At 33.1% G+C, this 16,203-nt stretch overlaps 1 protein-coding gene across 3 annotated transcripts; it reads left to right on the top strand.

Moving 5' to 3' along the window:
* Positions 1–1,860: 1,860 nt before the first annotated feature.
* On the top strand, positions 1,861–6,061 carry LOC136987032 (sarcoplasmic calcium-binding protein 1-like). Of its 3 annotated transcripts, none has more exons than XM_067284670.1 (7): positions 1,861–2,024; positions 2,120–2,274; positions 2,465–2,517; positions 2,632–2,745; positions 2,818–2,950; positions 5,516–5,619; positions 5,773–6,061. In XM_067284670.1, exons 2-7 carry the CDS (start codon positions 2,220–2,222, stop codon positions 5,938–5,940), a joined length of 627 nt encoding a protein of 208 aa, XP_067140771.1. In that variant the 5' UTR covers positions 1,861–2,024; positions 2,120–2,219; the 3' UTR covers positions 5,941–6,061. The 3 variants fall into 3 exon arrangements, with proteins under 3 accessions (XP_067140771.1, XP_067140769.1, XP_067140770.1); XM_067284668.1 differs by having other exon boundaries at positions 2,091–2,274; XM_067284669.1 differs by having other exon boundaries at positions 2,078–2,274.
* Positions 6,062–16,203: the final 10,142 nt, after the last annotated feature.

Genomic DNA, 16,203 nt, shown 5'->3' with positions numbered 1-16,203 from the left:
TTGATGCTAGAAGCGCAGCAATTTATAACGTTTTTACACGAAAATATAACTTTTAAAAGCCAGAAGTCGAAATAACCGAAAGGAAAGCAACAAAAATGTTCCGTCTCCATACAAAAATCTTTAGCCATTCATTCAATTAGCGAAGAATTAAGTCATTTTTAGGTTTTGTAACCATTTAAGCTTATCTTTTTAAAGTATGTACTTTGAAATTTGATATATTTTAAAACAATAAGACTTCCCGTAATCAAATCGAGCAAAAAGATTTGACGTTTTTACTGGCTTGTTCCGAAGAATGAGTAACTCGATCGTTTCCTCCTTCTTTTCTATCTAAAATTACCACCGAATAATTAATTAATCCACCTAAGCCGTTCTCAATACCAAGCATCACATACTTTTAAAGGAAATAATTTTTATCTTAAAACTTATTTTCATTTACCGGTTGGTTTCCTCCAGTGAATGACTGGTACCTTCGTAAGTTTATTAGAATAGCGAAAAAAATAAAAAATATGCAATCTTGCACGAGATTATCAACTGCGATACAATAATGATCCAGATAAGTTAGTAGAAATCAACAAAGGAATGGTTGAGCTAACGGATTTAGTTCATAGGAATTTAAGGGAGAGATTCATTAGGAAACAACGGGAATAACTAGGAACGATCTTTCAACATTCGTCTTTTGGGACCAAATGTAGATCAAAGAGGTTGTAAGAAAAGGTCCGAACTTTGTCCCGGAAAATACTGATCTTGGGAAACTTCGATTCAAGAAATTGAAAGAGGGATCAACGGACTGGATTCATTAGAATACGTCAGATGGAAAGCGTTACCTTTCCTCGAAAATTGTCGAAATCCAAGACCCGGAATGCCAAGGTTATTTGCACTATTAAACAATTGTTTAACAATATAATTTACAACACCAGCGAGCATACTATCTCGTTTTATTATTAATAATTCGATATTTTACAAGGTAAAGAAATAAGGCCTATAGTAGAAAGATGCAGGGGACCAACTTTTGTCTTGGAAAAACGGTTGCGTAAATTTCTCACCTCTCAACTGGAGAATAGCGTATTGGTGGCACAGGATCCCGAGGTTGTGGTTAAAGAACATTAAGAACATTATTATTTACAAATTAGTTATTAATTTTAAAAATTTGCAAGTTAAATAACAAATATTAAATAAAATTGCTTACTAAAGTAAATACTTTATATAACTTAGTGACCTTATATAAGGGGTTCTTACCTTATATAAGTTCACTAAGTATTCGAGGTATTTGAAATATTCGAATTCGAGAAAAGTGATATTCGCCAGTCTCTAACGAAAATATAATAAATACTGAATTTCCTATTCATATTCATCTAAATAGAAAGAAATTGATCCGGTTTCCTCTGTTGTCAACCTTTTTTTTGTGTTTAATTCGAGTGAATTAAAGACAAAAAGCGAGAGAGTTACTAAGCTTTCAAAGAGGGTGAACAAACTGTGCCCCCACACACGTAACCCCCCGAATTTTTTGTAAAAATCTTGGGGGGGGGTCATTTTTTGACCGATTGCCATACTCTCCTCTGTTATATATAACAGAGGAGAGTATATAGCTCCTCTGTTATAACTCCTTCTGTTATAGCTCTGTTATATATAACAGAGCCATAACAGAACTTGGTCTTTAAAATGAATTGATTAAAAGGCAGTTTTTATGAGAAAACGTATTGTATTTAATATATTAAGACAGTAATTTTGCATTCATTAGTAGCAATTAAAAGGTAATTACTAATTAAAAATTGCCCAATACCAAACATTGAGTAATTTTTAACTAATGATGTAAAGTAAAATGTTGTAAAATATTTAGTACATTCTTTATAGAGGAAAAAAAACGAATAATTTTTTACTTGTGTGTAAAGAACGTATTAAATATTTTAGAAGATTTTTGAGAATATTTCGAAATCCATATCTGAAAGTGCGATTATTCGCGAATTTAAATATTTTATAATTAAGAGATAAGGAAATATCAGCGAGACCAATCTGAAAAATGTTAGGTAAATGTCGAAAGTTTGAAAAACACCGCATTAAAATAATTAATGCCTAACAGTTATTTAAATTAGGATTATTTTTTGACCTCGATATTTCCAAGCTTGTGACAGAACAAAGAGGATATCGAATGTCCTCGGACAATTCATGTGGAACGTAATGTATATAAAATTAGAAGATAATAAAGCGCTTTCGTCGCAATAATGGGCAAAGAAGAATACAGAAGAAGACTTTTAGTATTTTTCAGCGAAAAACTAGGTAAGTCACCAAATTCTTTTATTCTTTTTCGACGGAAATAAATTATAAACAACCGATTTAAACAATCATTTTTTTAAATTTTTCATACAGAAGTGAAAACGGTTAATTTGACAGAACGGTTTAATTATTAAAATATTACAATTATTTATTATTATTTAAAATAAATTAAAAAACACAAATGAATTTTTAGATGTTGATAAAAATGGATTTATTTCTTGGGCTGATTACGAGTTGCTAGCATTAGTAAGTAGCTTATATTTAACTTTTCGGACATTTTAAGTTATTGTTTATATATTAATTAAAATAAAAAAAAAAGGTATACCTAAATAGGTTTTAAAATGTTTTAACTTATTTTAGAGAACGACGTTTCAACAGAATTTCGGTAATTACGACGAAGAAATTCATAAAAAGTATTTACAACACAGTAGACAGATGTGGGAAAGTCTGTGTACGGATCTAGGGGTGGATAAAGTAGGCCTATACATTCAGTTTATTTTATTATACTAATATACTGTATTTTAACAGTAATAGTAATTTGTACAGGACGATAACGTGCACTTTTTTCACCTGATCGACTTTATGTACTCGTCTACCAACAAAACCAAGAAGTTTGAAGAGCTTCCAGACTTCTTACAGAACCTATGTGTTGAAGTGTTTCGCATGATCGATCGCAAAGGTAGGTCAATCATTAACGAATTTATTTATGGAAAAAGTCGGAGAGTAATTCGCTTTCACTTTTTATCTGCGTGATTATTAAAAAAAAATATATATATATATAATTAGATATCATTATAGAAAATTTCATTTTATAGCCCGGAGCGATAAAAACTTTATAACGCGACTTCTCGTCACAAAAGTAATTCGATTTTACCACCGTAATAATTACATTGGGTACAATAATACCAGCCGTGTACTGAATTAATAAGAATTTTTTATTATAAATATGCAAAATAACTATTTCAAATTATGATAAACGAGTAACGTGTTGAAATTTTCTAAGTGTTTTTTTTTTTTTATTAAATTGTTTTCGTATGTTAATTCTCCTCCTACGAAAGAAGTTTTACGATTTAAAAAGAGCGAAATCACTGATATCTGAAAATATTTTAATCAATACTAAAGCTTTTGTTTTAAACACAACATTTGTATTTGTTGAGAAAATGAAACTAACTTAGTCTTTTTATACTTATCGAGTCACGCTCGATCGTCGATTCGATATGTACATAATGAAGTACGAAGTTTTAGGAGGAATTTTCTTTCGGATTCGTTAATATTATTGTTTTTTTTTAGTCGAAGAGGTATCTATCAACAACTTCTAGATTAAGCTAGCTGCTCTCGAATGCGGTACGTGCACTTATCGATTCGGTTTGCCATTAAACTTACGTAGAATATTGATATTCAAATTTCTGAATCTGTTCGATTATCGAAGGTTTCACCCGCCGGGGTGGATTAAAATTATAATTTAGCTTAATTAAATTCGTTCTTCTTTGAGTCTTCTTTCATTATTATGCTACCCGACAAGACTGTTCTCGTTTAGTTTCTTAGTACAGTAGAGACTCGTTAATCGGAACCCCGGTAATCGGAATGGCCGGTAATCGGAACGATTTTCAGTCGGACTGTGTCGTGCCGAATCGAACGTTTTTGATACTAAATTTACTTCTAAAGTATAATTTTCGTGTTTTTATATTCTTCAATATATTTATTTTGTTTGTACAAAATGCAGTAATAATTTTTAACGATACGATAGCCTCGATTATTATTATAAAAATTTTCGTTAGGCTTAAAATCGACGAAAATTCAACACGAAGCGACACGCAACGGAGAAAAATTTGAACATCGGACAGGTTAATATATTTATTCGTACATAATCGGTAATCGGAACAAATCACTAAACTGAACAACCCCAGTCTCCAATTGATTCCGATTTTCGGTTCTCTACTGTATTGTTTATCTTATTTGTTCCATTTTTTTAGTATTGTATGCTGCCTATTTGTTAATAATTTTTCCGAATCACCCTGCAGATTTTTAATTACTTTTCCAATTCAATTAATTATTGGCGGCTCTAGACGTAATTATCATATTTCCTTAATATTAAAACGATTAATCGTATCTACTTATTTTCTACTTAATAATTGAAAGAAGTCCACCTGGTCGAAATTCTAATCGTTTTAACTTTAATAATACTAATCGTCGAAGGCTCTTAACATTATAGAATGATCATTAATATTTAAAATCCATTTTTATTTGTTCGATAATAACGTTTCGTTATCAATAAGGATCTACTCAATTTATGATGATTGATAATCTTCGTAATGATTTATTCTAGAATCAATTTATTCGATATTATTCCGGATAATTGAGAAAATAATTTAATAGAAAATTCGTGTTACATCACGGAATTTACTAATATAACTGTGACTAACCTTGTAACAGTGCAGGAAAGACCGTACGAATATCGTATTCACACGTTATAGAGAGTGAGTAACAATACGTTAACGCCTAAATACACTAGCATTTAGGATAAAGCGCCGAAATATGAATAAAAAAAATCAATTTTAAAGAGTCAAATTTAACACTGTCCGTAGTGTTAGCGTTATTTGAAACACCTGGCATAGAGTCTTACTACGAGCGACCGCAGTGTATAAATATTCGATACGATAATACTTCAAAGAGATTATTTAACAACACCAGCAATTAAATTGTTTATTCCAATGTTTATTACAATGTATACGCGTGCTTTTATTCAGAGTTGTTAGCAAACAATTGTGGTAAACAGTTTCTTTTATGGTTTTTATACCTAGCAATTTGCGTTTAATTAGAATAAAATAGGAAGATTTTTGTTCGGAATTCATTATTTTCTTAAGTAAGCGTGTTTAGAACATATACAGTAGAGCATCGATTATCCGACCCCGATTAACCGACCGCGTTCTAGTCGGCAAATTCAAATGTCCGCTAGTGATGTGGCGCTACAATATTTGGTTATGTCTTGGCTACTTTAATATTATTTTTGTTAAATTTTTGCATGTTTTAGCTGGCAGCACTGGCTCGACCATGAAAGGGAGGCTAGTATTTAAACCAGGCCTAATACACTATACTAATAATGTATTTTTTCATACTTTTCGGTTATCCGACCAACCCCAGTCCCCAATCGAGTCGGATAATCGATGCTCTACTATATTTACAATGTATTAAGAAATGTTTGTGTAATAACGTGTGCGCAATCCTTGATGATAAAATATTTTAGGTGACAATTTGTGGGATCGAGACGAATACAGGTTCGGTTCGGTTATATGGTGTTATATTACTAATTTGAAGGACATCGACAACGCCTTTAATTCTATGTTAAATGTAAGTATAATAAGAACAAATAGATTAAATTTAAGTGAAAATTAATAAGAAGAAGAAAAAATGTCGGCCATTATTTAAAAAATATTTTTCATATTTCGCGTAAATATCATTATACGTAATATTTAATTTGAATTTTTAAATTATATAATGCAGGCAGAGGATAAGATTCGAGGAGGTATTTCTTTGGATCGCTACAAGGAATTAGTTGTGGAATTTTTTACCTCGATGGACGGCGAAACTCCGAGTAGAAACATTTTTGGTCCCCTCGACCCTAAACGTGCCGACGACGTATTGGCCAAAGCCTCGCCGTTACGACTTTAAATAACTCCTACGACGTATTTTACGTATTAATAAATAATATACTCGCAGTTTGATAAATGTAATGCGTTAATAAATGATTTTATAATGGATGTAAACAAATAAATATATATTATAACACGGATTCTTCGTCGGTTGATATCAATTAATACTCTCGGTGGCCGCGTGGCGTGTCGTTAGTCATTCCGGTGACAGGTCCGGATTCGAGTGTCGCCCCGGGCCCGTTCCATATTTCATTATATGGGATATTCGGAAACGATTTCTGTCCAGAAATTATAGGCGTGCGATGAAAAATACTCGGCAAAACTTTAATTTTATAAGATTTATTTCGTACTAAATAAATTAAAGAAAAAAAAAGTGAAAAATAAAAAGAAAAATTTTAATTGCAATAAGTAATTTGTTGTTTAACAAAACAAGATGATAGAAATAAAATATAATTTTAATAAAAAATAGAAATTAATGACTCCATTAATTATAAAATCTGCCTTGCCACGATTTCATACTTTTTATATAATTATATAGCTGTAATTAATGTTTACTTTATATATCTTCTTGAATAAAAAGAAGAACCTCGGCTCGAAACTACGTTAGAAAGTAGAAATGACAGTTAAAAATTGGAAAGAGAGGTTTATCTCGTAAACGTGACTTTAACAATACAACTCGTATAATTCAAAATTATACCTCCAGATGGCAGAGTGAGATGGCCTTTGACTAAAATATTTATAGATGGACGGCGACGTACCTTTGCACGTCATGTTTTATGCATATTTACGAAATATTTGAGAGTGAATTTTAGAAAGACGTATTAAAACCCACGGTTATTATAATTAAACTGTATAAACTAGCTTAGTTCTATTTTTATCTCTGGCAATAATGTCTCTGTAATGAAATAACCTTGACCTAAATCTGAATAAACATTATTGCCGTGTGTTGTGCGCGAAAGCCATTCTCGAGGCCAAAATCGTTGCCGTAAATTTCTCTATATGAACCGGTGATTTATCCAACACGGCAGCGTATTCTCTTTTTCAAAACGGCCCAAAAACATTCCCGAATAGGAATCTGTTCGAGTACAGTTTTTTGCGTATAAGTTAAAAAGAAGATTCAATAAACTGGAACTTATTATATTAAATATAATCGCATTCGAATGGCAGCGTGAGTTCCATTATGAAATACTGTACCAAGTTCGAATCCTTTTTAAAGCCATGGCTTATACACGGATTAGAAGAATAATATTCATCTGTATTGTATTGTTGGAAGGTACCAATACGATTTGAGTTTTGCCCGTTATCGGTGGGACCGACCCGCAATGAAAGCGACTGGAATAGATGGGAGATGGCATCACTAACCACAAAAAAACTGTGCTATCTAATTATATTCGAATTCAAATTCTTCATCCCCACGTGGAATACCCCCTAAGCAGATGGTGTCTGTACTAATTAGGTGGGTGAGAGAATATAGAATCGATTGAATATCGATAGAAAAATCAAACACGGAAAGTCTGGTCCCACAAGCAATTAAGAAAAAGTAATAGATGGATGTCAACTTCTTGCTATTTGGTACTAACGACTCTTCATTCCTCTAACGAGACTAAGCTTATTTTCACAGATGATCCGACCGAAACCAGATTATTTCGACGGGTGATATCACGGACCAACGGAACGATTCCATTGCATAAAATTAACTTACCTGTGTTAATTGTAAAACAGAGCTTTGCTTATTTATCTATTTTTATTTTCTCAAGTAATATTTTCAAATAGCTCAATATTTTATTGAGCTATTTGAAAAAACTTGTGGACTCTTTAAATTCCCACTGTCGTTCGTCCGTCCGTTTGTCTTTCCTTAATATCGTGTTGAATGTATTATGGTGCTGCTCGACACTAAACTTATATTTCGCGGTACCCCTGAAGCATCATTGTTATAAACACCATTGATCTATAAGCCTCGAAAAGGATAAAGCAATAGACACTACCGCTGGTTTCGAGTAAGAACTGTTTTACTTTTCCTCGTAGAATCATTTCAATCGCAGGATTTAGGAATTTGTATGCATCGAGTTCAATGGCGCTTTATATGTAAGTCGACACGGTTAAAGTACAGTAAATACTTCACGTGTAGTATACGTTTAAGAAGTAGAAAATTGCTAATTAGGAAGGAATGCTATTTGTTAAATTATATCCCATTCGTATTTTAAAATGTAGAGTCGCTTTCTACTAAAAAAAAACCTAAAATATTCGAGTAACTTTTTCTGTTAAATGTGTTCTGTTTAATTGCGTTTTATGATGTTAATCCACATTACACGTTTCGTAGCCATTTCATTTTTCTGGAAAGTCTATAATTGCGTTTGTGTAATTGCAATCGCACGGAATGTTTGCTGTTGAATTTACGACTTTAAGAGTCGAGATAAATAAGAATACGAAATCAAAACATATAAAATTCGGTTTTAGTCACAACTGAAATTGCTAAAACGTCTAGACAACTCGCCTTACTTTCCAAAAATTCGGGAAATCCAAGTGTCGAGAAAGCTACAATTATTATAGTAATATTTTACTTTACCGGCTTTATTATATATAACAGAGGGGAAATATGACCACGACCGTCGGTCAAAAAATGACCCCCAAAATTTTTACATTTTTGGACTCGGATGTAAGGATATTAGCGTGTTTTGTTTACCCTGTTTGAAGCTTAATAACTCCTGTGCTTTGTATCCAAAATTTCCGAAATTTTTCAAGGAAGTTTGTCTATTAGGGGGACCGATGCTATAAAATTTTGGTGGTTAAAGGTCAAGTCGGTGGGGAGATAAAGGAGTTCGTGTGTCCTATCTCTCCAAGTTTTTTCAATAAAATATCACAGCAGATGGTGCCACCAAAATTTTAAATGTCGGAAAAGTTAAGCTTAAAATTTTTTACTTAGGAGTCCTTATGATAAGTACAAACTCTTCATACCAGAATTAAGTGATGAATCTTACAGTGCGATAAAAGCTCTCATAAACGAGCAATTATGTATTGTGACGTGGTCACAATGCCGGGCTGCTCTCGCCTCAAATTAGTAGTGTTTTGCTCCTGTACATCATACTTTTCCTTCTAGCAATAGAATCGTGCCGGTCATCTAACTCCTTTCGGGGATAACGTTTGAAGCGAATTCACGTGACTTTCGGTTTGCACCGGAAGTTCGTGTATAGTCAATCGGGGCCTCCCGTCCCCGAGCTTTCCATATTTGGTCACGACTTTCATTTATCTAACTCCGTTCTCGAGAAGGAAGGACAGATAGATGGACGGCATTGGGAATTTATAGGTCTACAATTTTCTTGCTTCTTTATCTCTACATTTATGTTTCAACTTTCACGATTGTTTCTATTATTTTCTCGGTTGTTATTTTTACTTTACCAAAACTTTTTAAGCATGAGAGAAGGAAAAAGAACGGAATATAATGAATCCGTTTGTTCTTTCTTTTGTATACTTTCCAGTTGTTGGCTTTGTCTCCATTCCGCACCCATCGACTTTCAGGAAAAACAACCGGGTTTTTTCACTCTTCGATAATTCATCATTTGTAACTAGTGGAATAGTTGCATTGTTTCGTTATCTCGTTCTGTCTGGTTTCCTTTAACCAATGGGAAGGGTCACAGAGTACTTCCGAAAAAAAGCAATCAAATATTCACTCGAGATCTCGAAATGAAGAAAAAAAAATGCGAATTGGATCGAGCCGGGATTCCTCCCGCAGATGTCAACTATTTGATCACATTGTTAATTTCGCAGCAACGCATTGTCGATCGATGCTAAGTGACAAAAGCAGTTTCGCGTGTCGAACCGCTTTATTAGCATTAACACTTCACTTATTCCAATGCTTTTTATCTCTCCCGTACATCAAAATAATTTGAAGTTTGCGAATTTGGTTAGAAAAGTAGAAGCTGTAATTGCAAATTATGGAATTCGTTTGTATATATTCGAATTAAAAAATGTAAATTATCCCTATACACGCGCACGCATGTATAGTGTATACAGTACATCGGTGCAGTAATTAGACAGTTTGCTTGAAGAAGCAGTTAAATTGTACGGATATGTCATTACACCTGTTTTCATGACTCTTATCTGTTTCGTCTGCTGCCTCATGCATCTCATGCTGTCTCATGCATCTGTTGGGGTGTCTATTAAAAAATTATTTACTTAGTTGTGGGCTGCAATTTAAATTTAAGGTGAAGAGCATATATTCTTGGTGAATTCACAGTAAACAGGTGTGTTTACTGTTTACTGTTTAACGTCATCGATTACGACCACATTGAAAAAACGATATTAAACGGGAAGAGGACTAAGTCGTAGACGTGGAAGACACCAGACAAACGGGATCGAGTGGTAAAAATCAAACGAATGACTGCATTCAAATTCCTCCTCGAATATATTTGGGGTACCTAAATACCAGTATATACGCTTATTTCATTTTATTTTTTGTCTAGATTAATTTAATGAATTTATCAAAGCGTAGGTAGACGTCAAAAAGCTTTGTGTAATCGATAATAGAGGTCTGTCACAGTAGTTCTCCTAAAGTACGTTTTGATAAGGACCTTGGTAGCTTGGAACAAATTACCATCCTGAATCAGTACACTGAGGTTGGGGGTCAGCCAGAGTCACGGGGCAACAAAGCAGTAATGCGTGTCCGCATGTCATCCAACATAGGGCACTCCAAAAGACAGTGACGAGCACCATCAGGTACACCGCACGTAGTACAGTTTTGCTCATTGGATAACCTGAACCTGCGTAGATACTGATAAAACTTGCCATGCCCCGTGTAAAATTGGGTGAGGCAGTGCTCAATGTCTCTCTTAACAGAAGTAGAGACCAAAGGGAAGAAATCCCTTGTTAGGCTGTTAGTTTGGGTATTCCAGCTGCGTTGCCACTTGTCTCTAGCATCATATTTAAATCCTTGTATAAACAACGGTTCAACCGAAAGGAACTTCTAGTACCTTGTAAAACCTTCTCGAGCCTGGATGCGTGGGACAAAGCCACAGCTGGCGGAGACGACTTCTGCCACAAATCTGTGGCAGAAATCTCACATATGTCATTCGACCGGAGTCTGCCCGCCGTTACGTGTACCATCGCGTATCTGCCTTAAACACCACCTGGGAACGGCACAGGCACGCTGGAAATTCTGAACACAGTAAGTCTGTGCCAGCCTTTTGACACAACTGCAGTCATTCGTTTACACCCTTTCATTTAAACAAAAGAAACACTAGAGAAACTTCCCACTTTTATAATGGAAAGATAGAGAGAACAGTTCTATTAATTTTTAATTGCGGGATATTCAAAATCTAGAAGAATCGCATGATATATTTTTGAATTTAGACAGACATTTATTTATGTCTCTTCCCGCATTCAAACTCAATGCAATTGTTACATTGTAAATTTATAAACTGGAATGTATTATAGCGTGCATACCGAGTATAATAGACCCGCTCGTTTTTAAACTTTATTTTTAAATAATTTTTGCGATTTATAATAAAAACTTAAACTCGAAAGAATAAAAAATAAATTCAGATATTCTCTCGTTTTAAATTACTATTTAAAACTAGGCGAAAGTGTATTTTATACTGTATATTTTAATACATAAAATATAAACGAATTTATACGTTTATAGCTTTAAAAATCACTAAAAATTCGTCTCACCAGGTAGAAGAATTTTCTACATTTTTCAAGAATAAATATATAAAACTTCTTATTATTTACTGTATTTTGTCTCTACATTTAACAACACCAATCTTTACACCATGTTACAGTTAATTGTCATTTCTATAATATTAATCATAGAATTATTCACTAATTAATAGCCATTAAATATAGAAAATATAAAGATTTTTCTGGTGTTAATGTATTTTTTTCAGTTACACGTACAGTACACACGAATCATAAACGTCACAGATGCACACACCGTGGCTTCAAAACTACTCAAATGAAGCAATAATTTTTCAATGTTTCTGCCTAATATAAGAAGACGAAGGAAGGACATAAAAAGTAGGCATAGGCAATAAAAATGGAGAATTTCGAGAATTTTTTCCTAGTGTTGATTAATCCAAAGAGTTGGAAATTAAGGAGTTTACAAGTCTCGTTATCTCCAGTCGACTAATTAAAGCAATAAAGCTTAATTTGCAGATTATCCTCGTTAAACAAGATCCCATCTGATTTATTTTCTGTAGCTTACTCCAATTGAAAATGGTCAGTCAGTGTGTTAGTCCGAATAAATATTTTTGTTTTGGGTAATAATAAATTATTATTAGTGAAGTTCTTTACATTTTTGTTGGCTCTGGAACCCATTCTTCGATTGTTGTAGCCGGAGAAATTGCGCTGTTGTTTGTCGTCGATATTTTCCAGACTTTCTGCTTTCTTTTTTATTCGATTAATAATTCGAACAAGCAGAAAAATAAATTAACTGGTTAAAAATTGAAAAAAAAGTTAATAATTTTTTAAAAAAGTATCACAAAATACACTAAAAAATTTATGAAAATTATAAAATTATAAAGTTGTTGTTTCCTTGTTTAGAAAAATTTAATTGTTTAATTGTAAGTCTTGCATGAAAACTAGCATTGTAAGATATTGTAAGGTGTGTTTTGCACTTATTTTAATTGTATAAAGTAAAATACTGTATGAATTTCAAGAATTCAAACCCTTAACTTTCTCTAAATATGCCGATAACGTACAAATGTATTCGCAGTAAGCGGGATTAGTAGGATGAAGCCACCCAACATCTGTCTAAAGTGAGGGCCGAAGACGTTTTGTCAAAGCTAGCCCCTGTTTAGGTATTAAACACGAGAATTAATAAATATATACGAAAAAGTTTAGTTGGAAATTCGGAGAAATCAATTAATAAAAAAATCTAGCGACGAGTTGCTTAACTTTTCCGGCAACATTTAAAAAACTGCGTGTTATCTGTTACGATATTTTATTTAAAAAAAAAATTTATATTTTTGATTATTATAAAATGGCAAAAAGCTTCATTCTGAGAGTATGGACGGGTGTTATTGTAAATGCTAATAGTCATTAAGTTTGACCGTACTGAAGACACTATACGCGATCCCCTTTATCTCTCCACCCCGTCGACCTTTAACCGCCAAAATTTAACACCTTCAATTCCCCTAATCAGCAAACCTCCTTGCAAAGTTTCAGAAATTTTCGACAAAAGAGAAAGGAGTTATTAAGCTTCAAACTTGGCGAAGAAACTAGTGTTCCATACAGAGAAAAACCCCGAGTTCTTTCGCATTTATTAACGTTTCAAAGTCCTCCGAGTCCAAAAATGTAAAAATCTTGGGGTCATTTTTGACCCATCGCCATACTTTCCAGTATTTCTCTCGACTGTTTATATGAGGCGAAGGAGCAAGAAGTCGTCATCATCGACGTACGACCAGAAACATTGTTAACAATTGAGCCTCCAGCAATAAAGAAAAATGCTAGCAAATTGATCCGGAGACTAATTAGCTTATTTAACATTTCGATAAATTGTAAATTTTATTATAAATTCTCGATTAACAAAATTACAAGTTTATAGCAAATTAAATTTATTGCAGTAAGCGTGTCCAGTTAAATTTTTAAACGAAGACACCTTCCACGTGACCTTACAATTGTTAATTAAAACATTTTAATTGGATTGTTAATGCCTAGAATCGGTATTTTAAGCACTCGACGCAAAAGAGTGTTTGTTAAAGACAAAATGAGATTAATGCCTGGTGCAATTGATCTTTGTCCTTAGGCGCAGGTTACGATGATCCGGTCGATCTTTATGCGATTTCGGGGGCTTAATTCTCATCCTACGTACAATTTCCAAAAGATTAATTCGGTTAATTAGTTTCTACTTTCTTTAAATCGAGTCCACTTCTCTAGGGAAATAATTAGTCGTTTCGTTTCATAACCCGGATGATAAATACGGGTCGAGAAGTCGAACAAATGATTCGATCATTAATGAAAAAATGGGTTTAGTTTTAATTTTTCTCGGAGAAAAATCAACATATTTACGTCTCTCGGGAGCCGGTAAGAAAGTGTGTCTGAATTTTATTAATCGATGTAACGACATTTGCACCTGTTATTGACGTTCAGACAAACCTCTGGGAATCGTTTTATAGTAGATAATACCAGAAAGACGTTCCAGAAACGAATGTTTACATATAAAATCGCTTTCTGTACTCGATTCTTTTGTAGAACAATCTGAAAAATAAGTAGTTAATTAAGGAATAACAAATAAAAACAATAGATCTTTGTTGCAAAAACAATTGATCCAAAAAATAATCGAGATTAAGCAGAAAATGTCAAGTTTCAATTAATAGAATGTAATAATTAGTTATACATTTCCTTTGTTCTTATTCTCGTGTATCGAGGATTTATTCTGTTTCCGGTACAATGAAATCCTAAGTCTTTCTGTCTTCCCCGTCTTCCACTTCTCTCTTCCATTTTTTCCTACAGTTTTACAGTATTTTAACTAATAAAGAAATGCTGGAAAAATATTATCCCTTCTTTCTGCGCGGTTTCTCCATCCGCCATTGTCCATAGAAGATTAGAATGGAATAAATCTCATAGAACGAGCAATTCCTTATTGTGACATCGTCATAATGCCGGACTGCAATGTTCTCAATTTTAGTGTCTTGCCCCTGTACATCATACTTTTCCTCTTTTTAATAGATTCGTTATATTTTATTAATTAATTGTCAAAAAACATTAAGAAATCATTAATTAAAATTTTATACGTTTATATTTGCTTGCTCAATTTAATTAACAGAGAATAAATCTTTCATGGAAAGAGATAACAAAGTACAAGTTTCAAATACTTATTTTTCTTAAAACTAAACACAATCGGGAAGAAAAATTATAAACAATGTTATTTATATCGATTATAAATACAATACTATAGATAAATACAATACATTATCGTCTTCGTCAGTGGCTTTTATTAGCCTTACGGTAGTGGTTACTTTCTCCATTTCGCCCCCTCTTACGCTACTTATTGGGCTGCAATTTCAAAATTGCAGACCTATAAATTCCCACTTAAGAGGGAAAGTATGATGTAGGGCAAGAAACTACTAAAATCGAGAGCATTTTGCATCGAGATCTTTAAGATTTTTAAGAGGAGAAAACATTTAGAAGTGGCCGGAAGATTACTTATCAGGGGTTAAAATTCATTATATAAATTGGTATACGGCCGGGTGTTTGGATGGAAGAATATTCTTATCTAAATTTCGGGCAATTTCGGAAGTTTGGTGAACTTTACGAGGTCGATCTTGTCGCCGTCTCAACGGGTTAACTGCCGCTTTAAGTAATAAATCAACTCGGTCGATAGTTACACTTTGGCTCGAGTTCGCTGACATCATACTGTAGCAGATACTACTTAATTGACTTTAGTTCTTCCTTGATTAGTGGCACTTTCCAAATAAATTTTACCTTAGTTCTATACAAGAAACAATCTAAATTATAGAAAAAAAAATGTACACGCGCGTGTGAAAAAGCTAAGCTTTAAACACTTCTCTAACCTATTTTATGAGTAGAAAAGGTGAAAAAATTCGAGTAACTCTTGAAAAAAGTGTCGTATTGTTAGATGATAAACTCCTTTTACTTTATTTCTAATAAAATAATAAAAAAAATTGAATTATTGGACTGCAATTTTCAAAAATTCTACACCTATAAATTCCCACCGACGTGTGTTTTTCCATTCTTAATCTCCAGAACGGAGTTAGACGTACGAAAGTCGAGACCGGATATGAAAATATTAGGGGCGAGAGGTCACGATTAACTGTATAAGAACTTCCGGTACTAACCGGAAGTCACGTGAATTCAATTCAAACATTTTTCCCCGAAAGGAGTTAGATAGATGATCGGCACGACTGTATTGTTAACAGGAAAAGTGTGATGTAAAGGGGCAAGACATTACTAAAATGGAGAGCATTGTGACGAAAAATTGCAGCCCGGCATTGTGCGATGTCACAATAAATAATTGCTCGTTTAAAGAGGCAAATTAATTAAAAAATTACTATTAGTTTTAACTAAGCTCTACTAGTTACGTAAAATAACTTATATTTGTATTAGCATTTTCTCGCTTTTAATGCTTTACAATTACATTAAAAACAACAAAAGCATTAAATATTATTGTTAAAATAAAACATTTTAACTTTTTTACAGGTAAAAATGATCTTTAAATTCGATACTACTTTCTTAAAAAGCAAGCGATTTGTGTGTAACTCCATTAAATGTAACTTTTAATGCTAAAATTTAAATGTGTTGCATATCTTATTGATTTTTACGTTAT

This window comes from Centruroides vittatus, unplaced genomic scaffold, assembly GCF_030686945.1.
Source record: "Centruroides vittatus isolate TY-2023 unplaced genomic scaffold, ASM3068694v2 scaffold_1444, whole genome shotgun sequence".
NCBI lineage: Eukaryota > Metazoa > Arthropoda > Arachnida > Scorpiones > Buthidae > Centruroides > Centruroides vittatus.
The sequence above is the reverse complement of the archived record's forward strand: the minus strand, read 5'-3'. Positions and strand labels throughout refer to the sequence as shown.